This window comes from Kogia breviceps, chromosome 8 (assembly GCF_026419965.1).
Source record: "Kogia breviceps isolate mKogBre1 chromosome 8, mKogBre1 haplotype 1, whole genome shotgun sequence".
In the NCBI taxonomy this organism is placed as follows: Eukaryota; Metazoa; Chordata; class Mammalia; order Artiodactyla; family Physeteridae; genus Kogia; species Kogia breviceps.
Window position 1 is genome coordinate 91,213,025 of NC_081317.1, and position 27,065 is coordinate 91,240,089.

A 27,065-nucleotide genomic window follows, 5' to 3' on the forward strand; every position below is an offset into this window, starting at 1 on the left:
ACATTGAAATATAGGTCCCAAAGCCAGCCTCTCTTTCCTTCTCACCAGCATACTCAAAATGTCGATGGACCTCAGGAGTAATGCAGGTGCTCAGACTCTATAGCTGTTGTCTTTCTCTGCCCTGAATTTTTAGTCTTTAGAGTGCCTGTCTCCAGTTGTCTCGTTGACTTGGGATCCATACCATACCTGTGAGTAGGCTGAGTCTACTGTTCATTTCACAGGACTGTTTTCTTTCTTCTCTTCAGTTTGCTTTCCTGTCTTTCTTGATTATCTTGTCTCCTGTTGTTAATTCTTCAGCGTTTTGTCTTTTATTTTTTTCAGTACCAGTCAGGGTAATATGATAGAAAGAATGTGGGCTTTGGCATCAAACAGACCAGGACTAAAATCCTGGCTTCCATTCACAATCCTGGCTTGTGATATGTTGGTTATTTAACATCTCTGAGCTTTGGTTTTCTCATTTACAGAAGGAGAATAATACTTTCCTTCCATAGTTATTATGAGTATTAAATCTTCAGAAAGTCCAGTCCTCAGAATTTACACGAGAAAGAAAAATATATATCTTTGCAAAAAAGCTTCATTTATTTTTTATTGACGTATAGTTGATTTAGAATGTTGTACTAATTTCTGCTGGACAGCAAAGTGACTCAGTTATACACATATATACATTCTTTTTTTAATATTCTTTTCCATTATGGTTTATCCCAGGAGATTGGATATGGTTCCCTATGCTATACAGTAGGACCTTGTTGTTTATCCATTCTAAATGTAATAGTTTGCATCTACTAACCACAAACTCCCAGTCCATCCCTCTCTCTCCTTTCCTCCCCCTTGGCAACCACAAGTCTGTTTTCTATGTCTGTGAGTTTTTTTCTGTTTGGTAGATAGGTTCATTTGAGCCGTATTTTAGATTCCACATGTAAGTGATATCGTATGGTATTTGTCTTTCTCTTTGTGACTTACTTCACCTAGTATGATCATCACTAGTTGCATCCATGTTGCTGCAAATGGCATTATTTTGTTCTTTTTTATGGCTGAGTAGTATTCCATTTTATGTATGTGCCACATCTTCTTTATCCATTCATCTGTCAATGGACAGTTAGGTTGTTTCCATGTCTTGGCTATTGTGAATAGTGCTGGTATGAACATAGGGGTGCATGTATCTTTTTGAATTATAGTTTTGTCTGGGTATATGCCCAGGAGTGGGGATTTCTGGATCATATGGTAACTCTATTTTTAGTTTTCTGAGGAACCTCAATACTGTTTTCCATAGTGGAAAGCAGCTTTATTTTTAATACCCCAAAGCTGGAAGCACCCCACATGTCTATCAACATTTGAATGGATAAACAAATTGTGGTATATCCATACAGTGGAATACTACTTATGAGTAAAAAGGGATGAACTACTGGTGAGTATTGTTTATATATTCTAGTTACCAGTCCTTTACCAGGTATGCTATGAAAATATTTTCTCTTAGTCTGTGGCTTGTCTTTTCATTTTCTTAACAGCCTTTAGAAGAGCAGAAGTTTTAAATTTTGATGAGATACAATTTGTTGGTTTTTTTCATCATGGCTCTAAAAGTTCGTTGCCTATCCCAAGGTCACAAAGATTTATTCCTGTTTTCTCTAGAAATTTTACAGTATTAACTTTGTCATTTAGGACCTTAATGATTCATTTTGATTTAATTTTTGTGTCTGGTATGAGATTCATTTTTTGTGTATGGATGAATAGTGTTGCAGCACTGTTTGTTGAACTTCCTCCATTGAATTTCCTTGCTATCTTTGTCAAAAATCAGTTGACCATTTATGTGTGGGTCTATTTCTGGACTGTATATTCTGTTCCATTGATGTGACCGTCCTTTTGTCAATGCCACCTTATTTCGACTAATAAACTGTTATGGTAAGTTTTGAAATCAGTCTGATTGCACCAGCTAGGACCTTTAGTGTGGTAATGAATAAGAGTGAAGAGAATGGACATTCTTGCCCTGTTCCCATTCTTAAGCAGAAAGCATTCATTCTTTCACTATTACATGTGATGTTAGCTGAGGGTTTTTCACAGATACTCTTTATCAGGTTAAGGAGGTTCACGTCTATTCTTATTTTCTGAGTTATTAAAATAAATGATTTTTAACTTTGTCATATGTCTTTTCTTCACCTATTGATATCATGTGGTTTTTCTCCTTTAGTCTGTTAATACAGTCAGTTACATTGACTGACTTATGAGTGTTGAAGCAACCTTGCATTCCTAGAGTAAACCATAGTTAATCATGGTGTGCTATTTCTCTAACGTATTGTTGGATGTGATTTACTAATATTTTGTTAGGATTTTTTGCACTTATGTTCATGAGGGATATTGGTCAGTACTTTTCTTATAATGTCTTTGGTTTTGGTATCAGCATAATGTTGGCCTCATAAAGTGAGTTCAGAAGTGTTCCCTTCCTCTCTACTTTCTGGAAGAGTTTGTGTAGAAGTGGTATTCCTTCTGAAGTGTTTGGTAGAATTTGCCAATAAAGTCATCTGGGTTTGAGTTTTCTTTATGTGAAGGTTTCTAACTACAATTTTTTTTTGCGGTATGCGGGCCTCTCACTGTTGTGGCTGCTCCCTTTGTGGAGCACAGGCTCTGCACACGCAGGCTCAGCAGCCATGGCTCATGGGCCCAGCCGCTCCGCGGCATGTGGGATCCTCCCGGACCAGGGCACGAACCCGCGTCCCCTGCTTCGGCAGGCGGACTCTCAACCACTGCGCCACCAGGGAAGCCCTAACTACAAATTTAATTTCTCTAATATTCTTAAGGATATTAAGGTTATCTGTTTCTTCTTGAGTGAGGTTTGGAAATTGTCTTTCAGTGAATTCGTCCATTTCATCCAAGTCACCATATTTATTGGCAGGAATTGTTCATAATATTCTCTTTTTAATGTCTGTAGGATCTGTATTTATGGCCCCCTTTTCAATCGCATTATTAGTAATTTGTGTCTTCTCTTTTTTTCCCCTTGATTAATCTACCTGGAAGTTATCAATTTTATTGATGTTTTCAAGAACTAGTTTTGGTTTCATGATTTTTTTTCCTTTACTTTTTTTTCTATTTAATTACTTATCTGTTTCACCATTCCAGTATTGGTTTTGCTCTCATCTTTATTAATTCCTTTCTTCTACTTCCTTTTGGTATAATTTGCTCTCTTTTTTTCTTAAGGTAGCAGTTTAGATCATTGATTTAGAATGTTTCTTTTTTTCTAATGTAAACATATGATGCTATAAATTTCTCTCCAGATATTGCTTTAACTGCATCCAGCAATTTTTTATATACTGTGTTTTCATTTATTTAAATGTTTTCTGGTTATTTGGAGGAGCTTTCCTCTTTGACCCTTGGTTATTTAGAAGTATTTTATTACATTTGAAAATATACAGGGATTGTTCACATATCTTTCTGTTACTGATACCCAATTTAGTTTAGTTCTGATCATAGAATATGCTTTGTATAATTTCAATTATTCTAAATTGGTTGAGGATTGGTTTCAGCCTCAGAATATATTCTATCTTGGTCAATGTCCCATGAACTCTTGAAAAGAATGTATATTTTGCTACTGTTAGAATGGAGTGTTCCATAAATATCAGTTAGACCAGTTTGGTTGATGGTGTTGTTCAACTCCTCTATATCCTTACTGATTTTTTTTTTTACTGGCTCTACCAATTACTGAGAAAAGAGTTTTGAAGTCTCCAGTCATAACTCTATTGTTTTTTCATTCATGTGTTTTAAAACTCTAATGTTAGATGCAGTCACACTTAGGATTGTTATATCTTCCTGATTAATTAATTCCTTAATTATTATGTAATGTCTCTCTTTTTAAAAAATTTATTTATATTTTATTTATTTATTTTTGGCTGCTTTCGGTCTTCATTGCTGCACGCGGGCTTTCTCTAGTTGCTGCAAGTGGGGCTACTATTTGTTGCAGTGCACATGCTTCTCATTGTGGTGGCTTCTTTTGTTGCAGAGCATGGACAGTAGGCATGTGGGCTTCAGTAGTTGTGGTATGTGGGCTCAGTAGTTGTGGCTCGTGGGCAGGCTCTAGAGCACAGGCTCAGTAGTTGTGGTGTACAGGCTTAGTTGCTCCGTGGCATGTCGGATCTTCCCGGACCAGGAATCGAACCCATGTCCCCTGCATTGGCAGGCGGATTCTTAACCACTGCACCACCAGGGAAGTCCCTGTAATGTCCCTCTTTATCCTTGGTAATATTACTTGTTCTGATATTAATATAGTCATGTATTTACGTGCATATCTTTTTCTATATTTTTACTTTTAACCTATATGTTTGTATTTAAAATAGGTTTCTTGTAGATAGTATATAGGAAAATCTTGCTTTTATATCCACTCTACCAATCTCTAACTTTTTAATCAGGATATTTCAATCATTTACACTTAATGTGATTATTGGTATGGTTGACTTTATATTATTTTATTATTTTTTAAAATTTATTTATTTGGCTGTGCAGAAGGATTGTGGGATCTTAGTTTCCTGACCAGGGAATGAACCCCTGCAGTGGAAGCACAGAGTCCTAACCACTGAACCTCCAGGGAATTGCTCAGTATATAGTCCTTTTTTAAAAAAAATTTTTTAAATTTTATTTTATTTTTTTTACACAGCAAGTTCTTATTAGTCATCAGTTTTATACACATCAGTGTATACATGTCAATCCCATTGCCCAATTCATCACACCCCCACCCCCACCCCCCTGCGGCTTTCCCCCGTTGGTGTCCATATGTTTGTTTTCTACATCTGTGTCTCAATTTCTGCCCTGCAAACTGGTTCATCTGTACCATTTTTCTAGGTTCCACATACATGTGTTAATGTACAATATTTGTTTTTCTCTTTCTGACATACTTCACTCTGTATGATAGTCTAGATCCATCCATGTGTCAACAAATGACCCAATTTCATTCCTTTTTATGGCCGAGTAATATTCCATTGTATATATGTACCACATGTTCTTTATCCATTCGTCTGTCAATGGGCATTTAGGTTGCGTCCATGACCTGGCTATTGTAAATAGTGCTGCAATGAACATTGGGGTGCATGTGTCTTTTTGAATTATGGTTTTCTCAGGGTATATGCCCAGTAGTGGGATGCTGGATCATATGGTAATTCTATTTTTAATTTTTTAAGGAACCTCCATACTGTTCTCCATAGTGGCTGTATCAATTTACGTTCCCACCAACAGGGCAAGAGGGTTCCCTTTTTTCCACACCCTCTCCAGCATTTGTTGTTTGTAGATTTTCTTATGATGCCTATTCTAACTGGTGTGAGGTGATACAGCATTGTCGTTTTGATTTGCATTTCTCTAATAATTAGTGATGTTGAGCAGCTTTTCATGTGCTTCTTGGCCATCTGTATGTCTTCTTTGGAGAAATGTCTATTTAGGTCTTCTGCCCATTTTTGGATTGGGTTGTTTGTTTTTTTAATATTGAGCTGCATGAGCTGTTTATATATGTTGAAGGTTAATCTTTTGTCTCTTGATTCATTTGCAAATATTTTCCTCCATTCTGAGGGTTGTCTTTTTGTCTTGTTTGTAGTTTCCTTTGCTTGGCAAAAACTTTTAAGTTTCATTAGTTCCCATTTGTTTATTTTTGTTTTTATTTCCATTACTTTAGGAGGTGGATCAAAAAAGATCTTGCTATGATTTATGTCAGAGTGTTCTTCCAATGTTTTCCTCTAAGAGTTTTATAGCATCCAGTCTTACATTTAGGTCTCTAATCCATTTTGAGTTTATTTTTGTATATGGTGTTAGGGAGTGTTCTAATTTCATTCTTTTACATGTAGCTGTCCAGTTTTCCCAGCACCACGTATTGAAGAGACTGTCTTTTCTCCATTGTATATCCTTGCCTCCTTTGTCATAGATTAGTTGACCATAGGTGTGTGGTTTTATCTCTGGGCTTTCTATCCTGTTCCATTGATCTATATTTCTGTTTTTGTGCCAGTACCATATTGTCTTGATGACTGGAGCTTTGTAGTATAGTCTGAAGTCAGGGAGCCTGATTCCTCCAGCTCCGTTTTCTTCCCTCAAGACTGCTTTGGCTATTCGCGGTCTTCTGTGTCTCCGTACAAATTTTAAGATTTTTTGTTCTAGTTCCATTAAAAAATGCCATTGGTAATTTGATAGGGATTGCATTGTATCTGTAGATTGCTTTGGGTAGTGTAGTCATTTTCACAATATTGATTCTTCCAATCCAAGAACATGGTTTATGTCTCCATCTGTTGGTATCATCTTTAATTTCTTTCATCAGTGTCTTATAGTTTTCTGCATACAGGTCTTTTGTCTCCCTAGGTAGGTTTATTCCTAGGTATTTTACTCTTTTTGTCGTTGTGGTAAATGGGAGTGTTTCCTTAATTTCTATTTCAGATTTTTCATCATTAGTGTATAGCAATGCAAGAGATTTCTGTGCATTAATTTTGTATCCTGCAACTTTACCAAATTCATTGATTAGCTCTAGTAGTTTTCTGGTTGTATCTTTAGGATTCTCTATGTATAGTATCATGTCATCTGCAAACAGTGACAGCTTTACTTCTTCTTTTCCTATTTGGATTCCTTTTATTTCTTTATTTTCTCTGATTGCTGTGGCTAGAACTTCCAAAACTAGGTTGAATAAGAGTGGTGAGAGTGGACAACCTTGTCTTGTTCCTGATCTTAGTGGAAATGGTTTCAGTTTTTCACCATTGAGAACAATGCTGGCTGTGGGTTTGTCATATATGGCCTTTATTATATTGAGGAAAGTTCCCTCTATGCCTACTTTCTGCAGGGTTTTTATCATAAATGGGTGTTGAATTTTGTCAAAAGCTTTCTCTGCATCTATTGAGATGATCATATGGTTTTTCTCCTTCAGTTTGTTGATATGGTGTATCACGTTGATTGATTTGCATATATTGAAGAATCCTTGCATTCCTGGAATAAACCCCACTTGATCATGGTGTATGATCCTTTTAATGTGCTGTTGGATTCTGTTTGCTAGTATTTTGTTGAGGATTTTTGCATCTATATTCATCAGTGAGGTTGGTCTGTAATTTTTTTTTTTTTGTAGTATCTTTGTCTGGTTTTGGTATCAGGGTGATGGTGTCTTCATAGAATGAGTTTGGGAGTGTTCCTTCCTCTGCAATTTTTTGGAAAAGTTTGAGAAGAATGGGTGTTAGCTCTTCTCTAAATGTTTGATAGAATTCGCCTGTGAAGCCATCTGGTCCTGGACATTTGTGTGTTGGAAGATTTTTAATCACAGTTTCCATTTCATTACTTGTGATTGGTCTGTTCATATTTTCTATTTCTTCCTGGTTCAGTGTTGGAATGTTATACCTTTCTAAGAATTTGTCCATTTCTTCCAGGTTGTCCATTTTATTGGCATACAGTTGCTTGTAGTAGTCTCTTAGGATGCTTTGTATTTCTGCAGTGTCTCTTGTAACTTCTCCTTTTTCATTTCTAATTTTATTGATTTGAGTCCTCTCCCTCTTTTTCTTAATGAGTCTGGCTAATGGTTTATCAATTTTGTTTATCTTCTCAGAGAACCAGCTTTTAGTTTTATTGATCTTTGCTATAGTTTTCTTTGTTTCTATTTCATTTATTTCTGCTCTGATCTTTATGATTTCTTTCCTTCGGCTAACTTTGGGTTTTGTTTGTTCTTCTTTCTCCAGTTTCTTTAGGTGTAAGGTTAGATTGTTTATTTGAGAGTTTTCTTGTTTCTTTAGGTAGGCTTGTATAGCTGTAAACTTCCCTCTTAGAACTGCTTTTGCTGCATCCCATAGGTTTTGGATCGTCATGTTTTCATTGTCATTTGCCTCTAGGTATTTTTTGATTTCCTCTTTGATTTCTTCAGTGATCTCTTGGTTATTTAGTAACGTATTATTTAGCCTCCATGTGTTTGTGTTTTTTACTTTTTTTCCCTATAATTGACTTGTAATCTCATAGCATTGTGGTCAGAAAAGATGCTTGATATGATTTCAGTTTTCTTAAATTTACTGAGGCTTGATTTGTGACCCAAGATGTGATCTATCCTGGAGAATGTTCCATGCGCACTTGAGAATAAAGTGTAATCTGCTGCTTTTGGATGGAATGTCCTATAAATATCAATTAAATCTCTCTGTTCTATTGTGTCATTTAAAGCTTCTGTTTCCTCATTTATTTTCATTTTGGATGATCTGTCCGTTGGTGTAAGCGAGGTGCTAAAGTCCCCCACTATTTTTGTGTTACTGTCGATTTCCTCTTTTGGAGCCGTTAGCAGTTGCCTTGTGTATTGAGGTGCTCCTATGTTGGGTGCCTATATATTTATAGTTGTTATGTCTTTTTCTTGGATTGATCCCTTGATCATTATGTAGTGTCCTTCCTTGTCTCTTCTTTTTTTGGGGGGGTTTCCTCCTTCCTTGTCTCTTGTAACATTCTTTATTTTAAAGTCTATTTTATCTGATATGAGTATTGCTACTCCAGCTTTCTTTTGATTTCCATTTGCATGCAATATCTTTTTCCATCCCCTCACTTTCAGTCTGTATGTGTCCCTAGGTCTGAAGTGGGTCTCTTGTAGACAGCATATATATGGGTCTTGTTTTTGAATCCATTCAGCAAGCCTGTGTCTTTTGGTTGGAGCATTTAATCCATTCATGTTTCAGGTAGTTATCGATATGTATGTTGCTGTGACCATTTTCTTAATTGTTTTTGGTTTGTTTTTGTAGGTCCTTTTCTCCTCTTGTGTTTCCCACTTAGATAAGTTCCTTTAGCATTTGGTGTAGAACTGGTTTGATGGTGCTGAATTCTCTTAGCTTTTGCTTGTCTGTAAAGCTTTTGATTTCTCCATTGAATCTGAATGAGATCCTTGCCGGGTAGAGTAATCTTAGATGTAGGTTCTTCCCTTTCATCACTTTAAGTATATCATGCCACTCCCTTCTGGCCTGTAGAGTTTCTGCTAAGAAATCAGCTGTTAACCTTATGGGAGTTCCCTTGTATGTTATTTGTTGTTTTTCCCTTGCTGCTTTCAATAATTTTTCTTTTCTTTAATTTTTTTCAATTTGATTACTATGTGCCTCGACCTGTTTCTCCTTGGGTTTATCCTGTATGGGACTCACTGCGCTTCCTGGACTTGGGTAGCTATTTCCTTTCCCATGCTAGGGATGTTTTCGACTGTAATCTCTTCAAATATTTTCTCAGGTCCTTTCTCTCTCTCTTCTCCTCCTGGGACCCCTATAATGCGAATGTTGTTGCATTTAATGTTGTCCCAGAGGTCTCTTAGGCTGTCTTCATTTCTTTTCATTCTTTTTTCTTTATTCTGTTCCACAGCAGTGAATTCCACCATTCTGTCTTCCAGGTCACTTATCTGTTCTTCTGCCTCGGTTATTCTGCTATTGATTCCTTCTAGTGTATTTTTCATTTCAGTTATTGTATTGTTCATCTCTGTTTGTTTGTTCTTTAATTCTTCTAGATCTTTGTTAAACATGTTTTGCATCTTCTCAATCTTTGCCTCCATTCTTTTCCCAAGGTCCTGCATCATCTTCACTATCATCATTCTGAATTCTTTTTCTGGAAGGTTGCCTACCTCCACTTCATTTAGTTGTTTTCTGGGGTTTTATCTTGTTCCTTCCTCTGGTACATAGCCCTCTGCCTTTTCATCTTGTCTGTCTTTCTGTGAATGTGGTTTTTGTTTCACAGGCTGCAGGATTGTAGTTCTTCTTGCTTCTGGTGGTATGGTTGACTTTAAATCTATCATTTTGCTAGATGTTTTCTGTTTGCCTTTTCTGTTCTTTTTGTTTCTGTTTTCTCTTTTTTCCTACTTTTTTTTTTTTTTTTTTTTTTTACTTCTACCTGGTTTTTTATTGAATTTCTGTTTTACCTGTACTACTACTGGCTTATTAGTTACGCCTCTTAAAAAATTTTAGTGGCTTTCATAAGTTTTACTATATATCTCTTTATTGAATTCCCCTTTGAAATAATATTATACTACTTTATGTATAGTATAAGAACCTTCCAATAGTATACTTCCAGTTCCTTTCACTCATTCTTTGTGCTGTTGTGGTTGTACATTTTACTTTTACATATATTGTACACCCCACATTTTTGGTGATAGAAGTGTCTAGATCTTGATTGTGGTGATGATTACATAGTATATATGTGCTTTCAAAACTCAATAAACACTACACATAAGATAAGTATTTTATTTTATGTAAATTATACCTAAATGAAGATTTTAATATAAATATAAATATATATTTTAATAAAAATATGTGTTGTATATACATATATGTGTGTATATGTCTGTCTATAGAGTAAAAATATAGACCTAGTATAGGACTTTCCTAGACTATTTATATTTACTATTTAATTAATTTCTGTTTAATTAATTGTATTAAATGGCATTGGTGCTAGTGGTGACAATTTGAAAAGAGTTAATTTTAGTAGAGGGAAGTACATAATGCATACTTAGGTTATTTACCATTTAAACTTTGCCATCATTTGAGTATTATATTTATAATCAAGAGCACCTGCAAATGAGCTATTTTGTCCTCTTTTTTAAATGGACAAATGAGGAAATTGCTAAAACTGTTTGCTGTTCTTCCTTTATGTTTCTAAACTGGAGAAAGAGCAAGATTGTCTAGAATTCTGTGAAGTCCGATTAGTGTCCACTTGCCCTATTTAATTTAAATTAAAATTTCAGTTCCTCAGTCATGCTGACCACATTTCAAGTGCTCAGTAGCCACATGTTGCTAGTGACTACCATGTTGGACTGCACAGATATAAAACATTTCTATAATCACAGAAAGTTCTTTTGTAAAATATTTATTTATTTATTTATTTGGATGCACTGGATCTTAGTTGCCGCCTGCAGGATCTTCATCGCCACATGCAGGATCTTCGTTGTGTCATGCAGGATCTTTAGTTGCAGCATGAGAACTCTTAGTTGAAGCATGTGGAATCTAGTTCCCTGACCAGGGATTGAACCCAGGCTCCCTGCATTGGGAGTGCGGAGTTCTATCGGATAGCACTGTTGAAGGAAAAATTAGCAAGTTGTCCATGGCTTGCCTTTCTCCTTCCTGTAATGAAAGGCTAAATCTACTTTTCCTGGCTGCTTGGATGTCCTTCTCTGAATGTATCTTCATTCTGTTTACCATTAGTCCAAAGAAAATATGAGTGATTAATCTTGAAAAATGCCTGTTACTGATCAATGAAAATCCTTAGCCAAGGTCCCCATGGATTTCTCTGGTACCAAAATTTATTAGTCACTTTTCTTTTTTCTCTCAGTTGACCTGTCTGTTATTGCATATGACATTTTTGAATATGCCATTCTTTTTGGCTTTTTCCTCTTTTTGTTTGTATGACACTGTGACTTTGCCTTTTCTACTTCTATCTCTCTGATCTCTTTTTCTTAACCTTTTATAGGTTCTTGTTCCTCTGCCCATCTCTTAAATGACAGCCTTCCATAGCAGTCCATCCTTAACCTTATTTTTAACTCCCTGGACACCAGATACCACATATATGCTGAAGGCCAACTAATCTGTAAGCAGCTCAGATTTCTAACCTAAGTTCCTAATGAATATAACTACGTGGCTGCCCTAAGAGCATCCCAACCACCATATGTCCAGAATGATTTCACTCCCTTCCTCTCTTGCGAACCTGCCTCAACCCCATCTAAGTGTGGGCCATTACTATCCACCACGCTTCTAGCTAGAAAAATGGGGCCTCTCTCATAATTCAAACCAGTTAATCAATTCCTGTTGATTTCACTTCCTAATTACCTCTGATACTGATTTTTTGTTTTTTCCCAAGGCCCTGTTTTCAGATCTTCCATATCTTCAGTTCTTACAACTCATTTATCTTTCTCCTTCTAGTTTATTTTCCCTGCTACTGAGGAGTGATCTTCTTAAAATTCAGAGCTAATCATTTTATTCTGCTATTTAAAATTCCTCCAAGGTCTCACATTACTTTTGGCAAAAATGCAAACATCTTAGCATATCTAGTAGTCTCTTCTGGGTCTGCCTCTTCTCACTTCTCCCATCCCCATCTTTTAGTCCTCAGCTTAGAGCCTTTGTTCATTCATGTCCAGCCACTTAACTGCCTGGGGTTCTCAGAACCAGCCATGTGCTTCTCTCTCACCTCTGGGCCTTTTGAATTTTCTGTTCCCTCTACTTGGGGCTGATACCTCTCCCCATCCCCGGCCCCCCCACCCCCCACACCCTTTGCTTCCTTGCCTGGCCGATTGCATCTTGTCCTTCAGGAATCCATCAGGCTTCCTTCCATCTGGGAAACATTCCCTGATATTGTCCATCCCTGGGCTAGTCTTTGTGCCTTCCTGACTTCCTTAATGTTCTCATAGTACTCCATGCTTTTCTCTACCATAGCAGTTATTTCCCTGTATTGTAATAGCACAGAAAGTATTCAATAGCAATTTATAAAATACTCAAACAAGTGTAAACTCTGAAAATATATTTGAATTCACAGACTAATGCATCATTAGAGTAACCTTCCACTGTGTGTTCTTATAGGTGAAGATGCTGGAAGCAGACCTGGTTTCAAAAATGCTACGAGCTGTTCTACAGTCTCATAAGAACGGAATAGCATTACCCCAGCTCCAAGGAGAGTACAGATCCTTAACTGGAGACTGGATCCCCTTCAAGCAATTAGGTTATCCTACGCTAGAAGCCTATCTGAGAAGTGTGCCAGCAGTTGTCAGGATAGAGACTAGTAGAACTGGAGAGGTAAGATGGTAATTGTGTGTATCAGAAAAGTCAAACCAATTCTTAATTGCCTGTCTGGCACTTCCAATCTCATAATTAGGGTAGAAGTCAAAGTGAAAAGCACTAGCCAAGATTGGTAGTGATAGAGAGAACAGCATCCACAGCACAGCCAAGATTCTCAGGTCTTTTGTTTTACCCTCAACTTCTTTCCGTTGTAAAAATAAGGTTTTAACCATATTAAATTAAAAATTTTCAAGTTAAACTTTACCCAGTCTCATTGTCCAAACTAAATAACTGTACTGGAGACCTTAACTACCTAAATGTCATGCCCACTCATTATAGACCTGCTACAGCTGTTTTTGCCTAGGTCACTAATGACTTCCTGATTACCGAATCTAATAGACACTTTAAAATTCTCATCATTTGACCTGACTCCTATCTATTCCTACTGTCTGGATCCTAGTTCAGCCTCTAATTGATTGATCATCACTTTTGGTTATTACAGGGCCCTCCCTACTGTTATCCCTGTCTTTAGTCCCTAGCCTGTTCTCACCTTCACACTTTAGTAACAGTGATCATGTTATTCTACAATTTTAAATCCTTTAGTTTCTCTGGAAGAATATTTTATATATAACATGGGCAATTAGGTGGTAGCAAGTAAATTTTTTATTGCATATACTCTATGACCCAACAGTTTCACTTCTTGGTTTCTGCTTAATGTACAGTATAAAAGATACGGACAAACCACCATCCAAGACAGAAAGGCACCCATCCCCGCAATCAGTACCTTTTTCAGGGTACATTTCTATATATGTAAATATGTAGAACAGGTCTGGAGTATTTCTCACCAAAAATTATAATAGTTGTCCTCTTGGGAGGGGGGTGGATAGGGAAGCAGTGGGTAGAGGAGAAAAGGGGCCCAGGATTGGGAGAGTGGTCAGAGGTTCGCATAATCTGTAATAAATTTTATATAATAAGTTATAAACTAATTAAATATTATATTAAAATAAAACTTTCTTCAGTGACCCTGGTTCTCCCAGACAGATTTAAGCCCTCCTTTCTGTCTGCTTGGCCCCTTGTAATACATCCGGTATGACACGTGACATAATGTTTTCTGTTTAGTCTCTTTGCCTTTCCTTCATAAGTTTCTTGAGGATAAGGGATTTTTTTTTTTTTACCCCTAATAGTAGGTGTTTAATAAATATGTGTTGAATGTATAAATGATCAAATATCTGAATGAATTAATTAATAATTAAGTAATGCTTCATACAGTTACTATGCTATAATTTACTTAACTCTTTATTCTCCTATTTTGGACATTTTTAATGTTTCCAGATTTTGACTATTAAAATAACCCCTAATGCACATATTTGGGTATGTGACTTTTTCTTCTTTTGAAATATATTCTTATATTTTCAGGAATGGAAATACTGGACCAAAGAATAGGAACATGTTTTGGCTTGTGGTATAAAGCCTCACTGCTTTCCTGTTCTTGATTTCAACTTAGAATGAAAGACTTTAACACTAGATGGTCCTCTAGAGATAGTCTAATCTCAACAGTCTACGTTCTTTTTTCAAATCCTTTTTCAAATATCCTATATACCCCACCATTTTTTTTTTAAAGATAAAAAGCTGAGCTACTGTCATTTAAGTAAGTGCCAGAGGGTCCAGGCCTCTGCTTACCCTGTCTTGCGGTCATAGCCCTGAGGCACTTCCATGGAATTCTATGGCTCCATTGAACAGTTTGAAAACCCCAAATCTAAGCTCTTCGCTGTCTTACAGCTGATAATACTGAGATTTTAGAAGTAAACTGGTTTGCCCCAAGTCACCCAGCTAATCCATTGCAGTGGCAAGACTAGGATTTAGTGGTCTTTGGGAGACCACTAAATACAAATAGCTGTTACAAGTGTATACTTTGAATTCAGAGAGATAGCCTAGCTGTGTGGCTTGAGAAGTTTGCTTAACTTTCCTGAGCCTCTTGTTTTCCCATGTGTAAAATGGGAATAAAATATATCTCACAAATTATATGAGATAATATATGCAAATCACAGGTTTCATTTGGTTCATTTGTTAATCCTATAGTACCTAGCACATTTTAGATGCTTAATAAATACGTTTAAGAAATAAGCAAAAGTTTCAATTTGAGGAGAGATTATTCAGTGTGCGGACTATGCTTGATTTCTCTTGCAGAAAATATAATTTAGCTCTAACATTATCAAAGAGAGAGAGACATGAATATTTGCATACAGCTTGATTTGGGACATATAAACACACAAAGATGCACTTTGAAAAATCAGCCTTTAGGTATCAGTGAATCTGAGAAATGTTTATCCTCTCACCTTGCCTCTCATAATTAGATTACCTGCTATGCCATGGCCTGCACAGAAACTGCAAGAATTGCTCAGCTTGTGGCTCGTCAGAGGAATTCTAAAAGGAAAACTGGTCGCCAAGTTAATTGTCAGATGAGAGTAAAGAAAACCATGCCATTTTTTCTAGAAGGTAAGATCTTTTCACATGCTAAACTTTTAAAGCCTGTCTATGAATATATTGTCAGATGGAAATATTGCTTATATTCATGATAAACTCCTTTATTTGTTAATGTTCATATGTCAAGGGAGAAGTCCTGAAGCTAGTATTTCCATTTGAAATTAAGTGAACATGATAAGCATGACTTATTAAGTAAAGTAATTATACAGTGTGAAATAACCCAGCATAGATTTTAAACTTATTATGGCAAAGTGTGGTTTTACTCTTTATTTTGGGGGAAAGGCTCATCTAGAATGTTGGATGAACCAAGAACCTCTAAGTTAATGTCTTATTTAGGAAATCATGTCTTTTACTACGAATCCTCTATTTTCAGAAAAACGTAATTATATAGTACATACAGGTATTAGAGGCAACTCAGCCTGTGTTTACTGATCATTTATCTCAAGGAGCTTATAATCATTTCTAAAACTAAATTTTCAAGAAATAGTTCAATGATGGTAGAAAAGAGTTGATGCCTAAATGCCACAAGGAGCATTTTAGACAAAGGTACAATCATTGTGAGAATGGCAGTGGAGGGCTTCATGGCAAAGGGGAGACTTGAATCTAGACCTCTAACAGTTGGAAGAATTTAAATTGATGGAGAAGAGATGGGAGGACTGAGATAAGGGCTGAGTGTGCTGCATTTGTAAGAATGTGAGGTGACTGCCACCAAGTTACTTGGTGATTAGAGGGAAAGTAATGGGCTAGTCTAGCAGATGAAGCCATGTATTGAAGAACCTCATCTGCTAAATACATACCAATCTACTCATCCCCTGCTGGTCAACCCTCTAGTGACCATCTCCTCATATTCTTTTTTAAAAAAATTTATTTATTTTTAACATGTTTATTGGAGTATAATTGCTTTATAATGGTGTGTTAGTTTCTGCTTTATAACAAAGTGAATCAGCTATACATATAAATATATCCCCTTATCTCCTTCCTCTTGCGTCTCCCTCCCACCCTCCCTATCCCACCCTTCTAGGTGGTCACAAAGCACTGAGCTGATCTCCCTGTGCTATTCGGCTGCTTCCCACTAGCTATCAGTTTTACATTTGGTAGTGTATATATGTACATGCCACTGTCTCACTTTGTCCCAGCTTACCCTTCCCCCTCCCCGTGTCCTCAGTTCCATTCTCTAGTAGGTCTGTATCTTTATTCCTGTCCTGCCCCTAGGTTCTTCATGACCTTTTTTTTTTTTTTTTAGATTCCATATATATGTGTTAGCATACAGTATTTGTTTTTCTCTTTCTGACTTAACTTCACTCTGTATGACAGACTCTAGGTCCATCCACCTCACTACAAATAACTCAATGTCATTTCTTTTTATGGATGAGTAATATTACATTGTATATATGTGCCACATCTTCTTTATCCATTCATCTGTTGATGGACACTTAGGTTGCTTCCACGTCCTGGCTACTGTAAATAGAGCTGCAGTGAACATTGTGGTACATGACTCTTTTTGAATTATGGTTTTCTCAGGGTATATGCCCAGTAGTGGGATTGCTGGGTTGTATGGTAGTTCTATTTTTAGTTTTTTAAGGAACCTCCATACTGTTCACCATAGTGGCTGTATCAGTTTACATTCCCACCAACAGTGCAAGAGGGTTCCCTTGTCTCCACACCCTCTCCAGCATTTATTGTTTGTAGATTTTTGATGATGGCCATTCTGACTGGTGTGACACCTCCTCATATTCTTACAAACTGTTCTGAGAATAGAGACCGACAGAAAACATCTGGACAGGGGAGTGACATAATGAAACCATGGTTTTGGGAAGCTAATCGATTCCATTATGTATGCCTGACTTCATAGGAAAACCAAAAGCAACCCTCAGACAACCAGGATTTTCTTCAGATTTTTCTATCAGCAAAAAACCTAATCCAACACTGTTAAGAGACAAAGGAAACTCTCTTGGAATTAAATCTGTTGCTGAAATGCCGCCTTACACATTACATACAACTATTGGAAATGAAGTAGTCAAAGATGTTCCAGTGCAGAGGCATGTGACCATGTCTGCCAACAACAGGTATTTGGGCTTTGTCTGACTAAAAGGAGAAGTTTGGTGAACCTAGGATAATAAATATTAAACATGTGTGTTCAGGGTAAGAAGGAAGTACTTTCTGTTTTGTGTAATACAAGTTCACATGTTAGTAAAGAAATGCATCATTACTAGTTAGTCCACTTTCCTGGCTGCCTAAATGTCATTCTCTGAATATCTCCATTTTGTATTTGTTGTGCATTATTGGTAATCTCTCTTTGTAAAATTCATTTTAAAAGCTCTCACAAATTGATCTAAGATGCTATTTCAGCGTAACTTACTTTTTCTGAAAACCTTTCTTACAATTAATTTTGTAAGTTTTAAATAAAATCTGATTGATTTGTACACTCTACTGTGTTCCAATAATTATACCCATAATTATACAGTAGCATTATACATCCATGCATCAGAATACTGGACTGGAAGTAATAACACAACTTTAAAGTTTTAATTTGAATGCTGCCATTCACTAGCCAGGTGAAATAAGTGAAATTATTTCATCTTTTGGGGCTGTGGTATCTTCATTTGACCAATGAAAATGTTAACTGGGTGATCCCAAAGTTCCTTTCTGGCTGTAAATTTTATGGTTTTATGAGGTAACTCAGGTGAGCAAACTACAACTAATGGACCAAATCTGGCCCATTGCCTGTTTCTGTAAATAAAGTTTTATTGGAACACAGCCACATTCCTTTATTTATATATTGTCTATAGTTGCTTTTACACAACTACAGAGTTGAGCAGTTGTGCAGAGGCATATATCCAGCAAGCCTAAAATATGTACTGTTAGACCCTTCACAGAAAAAGCTTGCCATCTCCTGATGAATCAGTGTCACATTCTTCCATCCTGTTTGTACCTCTACAAAACAAATTTTGTTGTATCATGTTCATTTAAATCAGTTTTCAAAAATTCCATTTTGTATAAAAGATAGTCCCCTTCCCCCAAGTACTCCCCCCACACTAGACTATTTAGAAATAATTAATTTTGTTAAGTTAGGTAAAAGGGTACTAATTTTTTATATTTTGGTATTTTTTATAAAGTAACCCTTAAATATTTTTCATAATGGTATATATTTAATGGTGTTTATGGTTAGTTATTATAACTTTTGATAAGGTCTAGAAAATGCATAATTAAAATTTGGATCTTGACCCAAAGCACTAGTTATGTCCAGTATGTGACTGAGGTACCATTGTCTCTTCTGGTTGTGGGACTAAATTTCAAGATTTAGATCTATAAAATGCCAGCAAAACCAGGCATCCTGATTGTGGGCCCAGAGGAGCATACTCCACCCCATGGCCTGGTGTCTCCTCCCTCTCACCTAGTGCCACTGCATGGCCCAGGTAAGTGCCTTCCATTCCTGCAGGTAGCACTAGCAGTGATTGAGCACCAAGCAGCCCACAGAGTAGGCCCAAGGTGGTGCTCTCTGACCTGCTGCCTAGTGTGCTCCCAGCCCTCCTCCCCAGCAGCAGGGGCCCAGAGAAGTGTATTCTGCTGTACCAGACCAGAATAGCACCATGAGGGCCCTGAAAACTAAACTATTATTGGAGCCACAGCCTACAAAAGTGGGCCAGGAGGTATATGATAAACCTAAACAGAATAATTGCCTGCTAAAATAGGACATTCGTCTTAACATATGTCCACATGTCCAGGTTATAATAAAAAAAAGTCCATCTTTATACTAAGAGGCAGGAGAATGACAACTTGAATGAGAAAAGATAACCAACAGACACCAACATTATGATGAATCAGATGTTGGAATTATCTGACAACGATTTTAAAGCAGCTGTTGTAAAAATGTTTCAATTTGCAATTGCAAATACTTTTGAAAAAAATGAAAAAACAGAAAATTCACCAAAGAAAGAGAACATACAAAAAAGAACCAAATGAAACAACCAAAATAAAAATGCAGTGTATGAGCTCAATAACAGAATGAATATGATAGAGCACAGAATTAGTGAACCTGAAGACAGAACAACAGAAATTACCCAATCTGGACAACAGAGTAAATAGATTTAAACAAAACAAAACAAAATAACTAGCTGAACCTGAGGGGCCTATGAGAGGAAAAAACATCTAGCAGAGCCTTAGGGACCTGTGGAGAAAATAAAAAAAGATCTAATATTTGTATTATCAGAGCCTCAAAACAAAGAATGGGGCTGAAGGAGTATTTGAAGTCATAATGGCTGAAAACTTCTCAAATTTGCCTAAGGACGTAAACCTACAGGTTCAAGAAGCTTAGGAAATCCCAGACAGGATGAATCCAAAGAATCCCACACCAAAGCACATCATAATGAAACTTCTGAAAACTAAAGACAAAGAAAAAATCTTGTAAACAGCCACAGAGAAATGACACATCACTCATAGGGGAATACCAGTTTTAATGACAGTGGATTTCTCATTCACAGTCATGGAGGAATCATGAAGGAAGGAAATGGCACATTTTTAGTGCTGAAAGGAAAAAAACCTATCAACCACAAATTCTGTATCCAGCAAAAGTATAATTCAGGACTGAAAGGGAAATAAAAACATTCTCAGATGAAAGAAAACTAAGAGAATTTGTCATTAGCTGACTTACTCTTAAAGAGTAACTAAAGGAAGTTCTCTCAACAGAAAAGATGTAATATAAAATAGCTTGGAACTTAAGAAAGGAAAGAACAAAATGGGTGAAAACAGGTATAAATAAATGGATTATCCTTCTTCTCATGAGTTTCTTAAATCATATTAGTTTGAAGTAAAAATTATAACACCATCTGATGAGGTGCTAACATATGTAGAGAAAAACTTAAAGCAATTGTATTTGTAAAGTAAGGAGGGCAAGGAAACCTAGATGAAAGTAAGGCTTTTACACTTGAAGTGGCAAAACATTGAGATGAGTAGAATGTGATGTTATATGTGTATTGAAATGCATAAGCAACCAATAAGAAAACTATACAAAGTGATATACTAAAAAAAATTATAAATAAATCAGAATGGAATTTTCAAAAATGTTTAACCCACAAGAGTGCAAGAAAAGATAAATAGAAGAATGAGAAACAGGGAACAAATAGAAAGAAAATAATAAAGTGTAGACATAAGCCCTAACAAAATGATAATTACTTTAAATGTAAAAACACATGAAAATATGTTCAACTTCATTAGCTGTTTGGGAAATGTAAATTAAAACTACATTGACAGGGACTTCCCTGGTGGTCCAGTGGCTAAGACTCCGTGCTCCCAGTGCAGGGGGCTTGGGTTCAATCCCTGGTCAGAGAACTAGATCCCACATGCTGCAACAAAGTTCCCACAGACAGCAACAAAGATCCTGTTTGCCACAACTAAGACCCAGCACAGCCAAATAAATAAATAAATAAATATTTTTAAAAAACACTACATTGACATATCACCACAACACACCTATCAGAATGGCTAAAATAAAAAATAATGATACAATAATAGTAGGGGACCTTAACATCCACTGGCATCAATGGACAGATCATCCAGACAGAAAATCAATAAGGTAACAGTGGTCTTAAACAACACAACAGACCAATTGGACTTAATAGCTATCTATAGGACATTAAATCCAAAAACACTAGAATACACATTCTTTTCAAGTGCATGTGGAACGTTCTCCAGGACAGATCACATACTAGGCCACAAAACAAACCCCAACAAATTTAAGAGGAAGAAATTATATCAAGCATTTTTCTTCTGACCACAATGGTATGAAACCTAGAAATCAACTATGGAAAGAAAAATGGGAAAAGAAGAAACATGTGGAGACTAAAGAACATGCTACTAAAAAACCTTGGTCAATGATGAAATCAAAGAGGAAATCAGAGGGCTTCCTCGGTGGTACAGTGGTTAAGAATCCGCCTGCCAATGCAGGGGACTCGGGTTCAAGCCCTGGTCCAGTTAAATCCCACATGCTGTGAAGCACTCAAGCCTGTGTGTCACAACTACTGAGCCTGTGCTCTAGAGCCCACGACCCACAACTACTGAGCCCACGTGCCACAGCAGCTGAAGCCCACACACCTATAGCCTTTGCTCCACAACAAGAGAAGACACCTCGGGCTTCCCTGGTGGCACAGTTGGTTGAGAGTCCGCCTGCCGATGCAGGGGACATGGGTTCACGCCCCGGTCCGGGAGGATCCCACGTGCTGCGGGTCGGCTGGACCTGTGAGCCATGGCCGCTGAGCCTGTGCGTCCGGAGCCTGTGCTCCTCAACGGGAGAGGCCACAACAGTGAGAGGCCTGCGTACCGCAAAAAAAAAAAAAAAAAAAAAAAGAAGACACTTCAATGAGAAACCCGCGCCCCACCATGAAGAGTAGCCCCCGCTTGCCGCAACTAGAGAAAGCCTGCGCACAGCAATGAAGACCCAGTGCAGCCAAAAATAAACAAATTAAATAAATAAATAATCATGTTTAAAAAAAGAGGAAATCAGAGAATACCTCAAAAGACAAATGGAAATAGAACTTTCCAAATTTGGGATGCATCAAATGCAGCTCTGAGAGGAAAGTTTATAGTGATACAGTCCTTCTTCAAGAAACAAGAGGGCTTCCCTGGTGGCGCAGTGGTTGAGAGTCTGCCCGCCGATACAGGGGACGCAGGTTCGTGCCCTGGTTCAGGAAGATCCCACATGCCGCGGAGCGGCTAGGCCCGTGAGCCATGGCCGCTGAGCCTGCGCGTCTGGAGCCTGTGCTCCACAATGGGAGAGGCCACAACAGTGAGAGGCCCACGTACCACACACACAAAAAAAAGAAACAAAAAATCTCAAACAACCTAACCTACCACCTAAAAGAATTAGAAAAAGAACAAAGCCCAAAGTCAGCAGAAAAAATGAAATGATAAAGATCAGAGAAAGAGATCATAAAAACAATAGAAAAGATCAATGAGATGAAGAGCTGTTTTTTTTAAAAAGATTAAGAAATTGATAAACCTTTAGCCAGGCTCACCAAGAAGAAAAGAGAGAGGACTCAAATGAAATAAGTGAAAGAGGAGAAATAACAACTGATACCACAGAGATATTTTTTTAAAATCATAAGAGAATACTATGAACAGTTATATGCCAATGAAATGGACAAATTTCTAGAAACATACAGCCTGCCAAGACTGAAACAAGAACATACAGACAATTTGAACAGACTGGCCACTAGAAGTGAAATTGAATTTGTAATAGAAAAACTCTAAGCAAAGTCCAGGGCTGGATGGCTTCACGGGGGGAATCTACCAAATATATAAGAAGAACTAATACCTATCCTTCTCAAACTATTCCAAAAAACTGAAGAGGGAACACTCCCACATTCATTCCATGGGGCTACCATTATCTTGATACCCAAACCAGACAGAGATACTATAGAGATAGAAAATTACAGACCAATATCTTGGATGATTATAGATGCAAAAATCCTCAACAAAATATTAGCAAACCAAATCTGACAATATATAAAACGGGTCATACACCATGATCAAGTTTGGATCAATTGCAGGGTCACAGGGATGGTTCAACATTTGTAAATCAATCAATGTGATTCACCACATTAACAAAAGGAAGGATCAGAATCACATGATCATCTCAAGAGACACAGAAAAAGCATTTGACAAAATTCCATATCCATTCATGATAAAAATTCTCATCAAAGTGGGTATAGAGGGAATATATCTCAACATAATAAAGGCCATTTATGACAAACCCACAGCCAAAATCATACTCAGTGGTGAAAACCTTCCCACTAAATTCAAGAACAAGATAAGGAATGCCCACTCTTGCCACTTGTATTTATCATAATATTGGAAGTCCTAGCCACAGCAGTCAGAGAAGAAAAAGAAATAAAACGTATCCACATTGGAAGGGAAGAGGTAAAACTGTCACTACTTGCCGATAACATGATACTTTATATAGAAAACCCTAAAGTCTCCACCTCAAAACTATTAGAACTAATAAAAGAATTTAGCAAGGTTTCAGGATATGAAATTAATATACAGAAATCTGTTGTGTTTCTATACACTAATAATGAAATATCAAAGAGAGAGTAAGAAAGCAGTCACATTTAGAATGATATCAAAAAGAATAAAATACCTAGGAATAAACTTTGTCAAGGAGGTGAAAAACCTATACTCTGAAAACTATAAAACATTGATGAAGGAAATTGAAGATGATACAAAGAAGGAAAGATATCCCATGCTCTTGGTTTGGAAGAATTAATATTGTTAAACTGGCCATACTACCCAGAGCAATCTACAGATTTAATACAGTCCCTATCAAAACACCCAGGACATTTTTCACAGAACTAGAATAATCCTAAAATTCATATAGAACAACAAAAGACCCCGAATTGCTGAAGCAACCTTGAGAAAAAAGAACAAAGCTGGAGTATAACCCTCCCAGACTTCAGACAATACTGCAAAGCTACAGTAATAGAAACAGCATGGTACTGGCACAAAAACAGACACATAGATCAGTGGAACAGAATAGAGAGCCCAGAAATAAACCCATGCACCTGTGGTCAATCTATGACAAAGGAGGCAAGAATATACAATGGAGAAAAGACAGTCTCTCTAACAAGTTAGTGCTGGGAAAACTGGACAGCTACATGTAAAACAAGATATGAAAACATTCTCTCACACGACATACAAAAGTAAACTAAAAATGGTTTAAAGAACTAAATGTAAGAGCTAAAACCATAAAAGTCCTAGAAGAACCTAGGCAGAATACTCTTTGACATAAATTGTAGCAATATTTGTTTGGATTTGTTTCCTAAGGCAAAAGAAATAAAAGCAAAAAAAATTTTTTTTTTTTTGCAGTACACGGGCCTCTCACTGTTGTGGCCTCTCCCATTGTGGAGCACGGGCTTTGGACGCACAGGCTCAGCAGCCATGGCTCACGGGCCTAGCCACTCCACGGCATGTGGGATCTTCCTGCACCGGGGCATGAACCCATGTCCCCTGCATCGGCAGGCGGACTCTCAACCACTGTGCCACCAGGGAAGCCCCCAAAAGCAAAAATTTTTAAATGGGACCTAATTAAACTTAAAAGCTTTTGCACAGCAATGAAAAGAAAAGACAACCTACACAATGGGAGAAAATATTTGCAAATGATGTGACCAACAAGCGGTTAATATCCAAAGTATATAAACAGCTCATACAGTTCAATATAAAAAAACCAAACACCCCAATCAAAGTGAACAGAAGACCTGAATAGACATTTTTCCAAAGAGGATATGCAGATGACCCCAGGCACATGAAAAGCTCAACAGCACTAAGCATGAGGGAAATGCAAATCAAAGCTACAATGATGTACCATCTCACACCTGTCAGAGGGGCTATCATCAAAAAGTCAGCAAGTAACCAGTGTTGGAGAGGACATGGAGAAAAGGGAACCCTTGTACACTGTTGGTGGGAATATAAATTGGTGTAGCCACTATAGAAAACAGTATGGAGATTCCTTAAAAAACTAAAATTAGAATTACCATATGACCCAGCAACTCCTCTCCTGAGCATATGTTCCAGAAAAAAAACAAAAACACTAATTTGAAAAGATACATGCACCCCAGTGTTCATAGCAGCACTATTTACAATAGCCAAGACACAGAAGCAACCCAAGTGTCCATCAAAGGATGGATAAAGATAATATGGTTTATATATATATATATATATATATATTTATTTATATATATATACACACACACAATGAAGTATTACTCAGCCATAAAAAAGAATGAAATTCTGCCATTTACAGCAACGTGGATGGACCTGGAGAACATTATGCTTAGTGAAATAAGTCAGACAAAGACAAGTACTATATAATACTAGTATATTTTAGATCCCACATTTATATGTGGGATCTAAAACATACTACATGTGAATATATCAGCAAAAGAGAAACAGGCTCAAAGTCAGATATAGAAAACAAACTTGTGGTTACCCAAGGGGAGAGAGGAGGGGGAGGGACAAATTAGGGGCATGGGACTAACAAACTATTATGTGTAAAATAGATAAGCAACAAGGATTTATTGTATAGCACAGGGAATTATCTTGTTAGCCATTTCTTGTAATAACTTATAATGGAGTATAATCTGCAAAAATACCGAATCACCATGCTGTACACCTGAAACTAATATAATATTGTAAGTAAAATATACTTCAATTAAAAAAATAGTGATAATACTGAATCTGGCAAGGATACAGAGAAAATGGATCATCATACACTGCTGTTGGGAATATAAAATTGTACAACCACAATAGAAAATAGTTGGGGAGTTTCCTTTTAAAAAAAACAAAACATGATACCACTATATGACCCAGGAATTCCACTCCTATACATTTATCCCAGAGAAATGAAAACTTAGATTCACACAAAAACCTGTGCACAAATGTCCGTATTAACTTTATTCATAATAGCCCCAAACTGGCAAAAACCCAGATATCCTTCAGTAGTTGAAAGGTTCAGCAAACTGAATACATCCACACTACAGAATACCTCTCAGCAGTAAAAAGGAATGAACTGTTGACACATGCAACAACATCAGTGGATCTCAAGGGAATTACGCTGAGTGAAAGAAGCCAATCTCAAAAAGTTACATACTATGTGATTCTATTTATATAATATTCTTGAAATGACAAAATTATAGAGACAGAGAACAGAGAAGTGGTTGCCAAGAGTCAGGGGTTGGGGAAGGGAGAAGGGTGTGGCAATAAAGGGGTAGAAAGAGGGACCCTTGTAGTGATGGGATAGTTCTGGATGTTGATTGTAGTGGTGGTTACATGGACGTATATGTGTAGCAGAATTGCACGGAACTGTACAGACACACGTGTACGTTTAAAACTGGTGGAATTTGAATAAACTCTGGATTATACCAATGTCAGTTGCCTGGTTTTGATATTGTACTATGCGAAATGTTACCCTTGGTGGAAACTGGTTGAAGGGTACATGGGACTTCTATGTACATTTTTTGCAAATTCTGATGAATTTATAAATATTTCACAATAAAAGGTTAAAATTTGATAGCAAAATCTTTTTATATGGTTTTAGTTTTGAGAATTAATATAGTATATGCTTTTGTCTTTTGCCTTTCTCCGTAAGAATTTTGAATTCCATATAGTCGAATGTCTTGTACATTATTGTACAATGATTTCTAGAACTACATACCTAATTGTCTTCATCTGTCTGACTTTGTGTGGATTATATTTCAGACTATTTTAATTATACGCTATTAAAGATGTTGTAAAACATCTTCATCAAATCTTTTTTTAAAGAGCATAATACAAATTGAAAGATACATTTTAAGAGAAATCTAAATACCATCTGGTGGCAGAGGTTATGGGCTGCCTTTCTAATTATAAAATCAAAGAAGTTGCTCTTACCAAAATAGAGCAATAGCAAAAGATTTTATTTCTAAACTTATGAAATATTAAGCAGTAATATTAAGTAGTGTAATTTATTATGAGTTTAAACTTTTTAGAGTCACCAAATCTTTAGAGTCGCTAATGAAAGCTATAAATTATCTTCCCAGAAAAATTAATTTGTGCACATATACATGCATCTTTGTATACTAATGCAGGGAATACATGGGCCCCAGAAGCCCATTCTCAAAAACTCTGGTTAAGAACTCATGCCTACCGGTTAACAAACTGGAAGGTTCTAGAAAAATAACATAACTGATATTCTCTAATATTGTAGGTATCAATCTAAGTTTACCATGTGTCTACAGTAAAATAGAAAGAGGGACCAAAAGTGAGGATGTACAATTGATTTATGGTTTCTCTGGGAGATGTTTATCTCTAAAAAAATATAATTCATGACAGTTGTATTTTGTTAAAATGATGAGATTATTA

At 36.7% G+C, this 27,065-nt stretch overlaps 1 protein-coding gene across 2 annotated transcripts in view; it reads left to right on the forward strand.

Moving 5' to 3' along the window:
* TDRD7 (tudor domain containing 7) overlaps positions 1-27,065 on the forward strand; it is a 90,709-nt gene that overhangs the window by 10,074 nt on the left and 53,570 nt on the right. Inside the window, exons 2-4 of one of the 2 annotated variants that reach the window (XM_067039743.1) lie at positions 12,498-12,710; positions 15,047-15,188; positions 17,029-17,242. In XM_067039743.1, the coding sequence (XP_066895844.1) occupies positions 12,504-12,710; positions 15,047-15,188; positions 17,029-17,242 (563 nt within the window). In that variant the 5' untranslated portion in view covers positions 12,498-12,503. The remainder of the gene's footprint in view (positions 1-12,497; positions 12,711-15,046; positions 15,189-17,028; positions 17,243-27,065) is intronic. The other variant, XM_067039744.1, reaches the window with a different exon arrangement.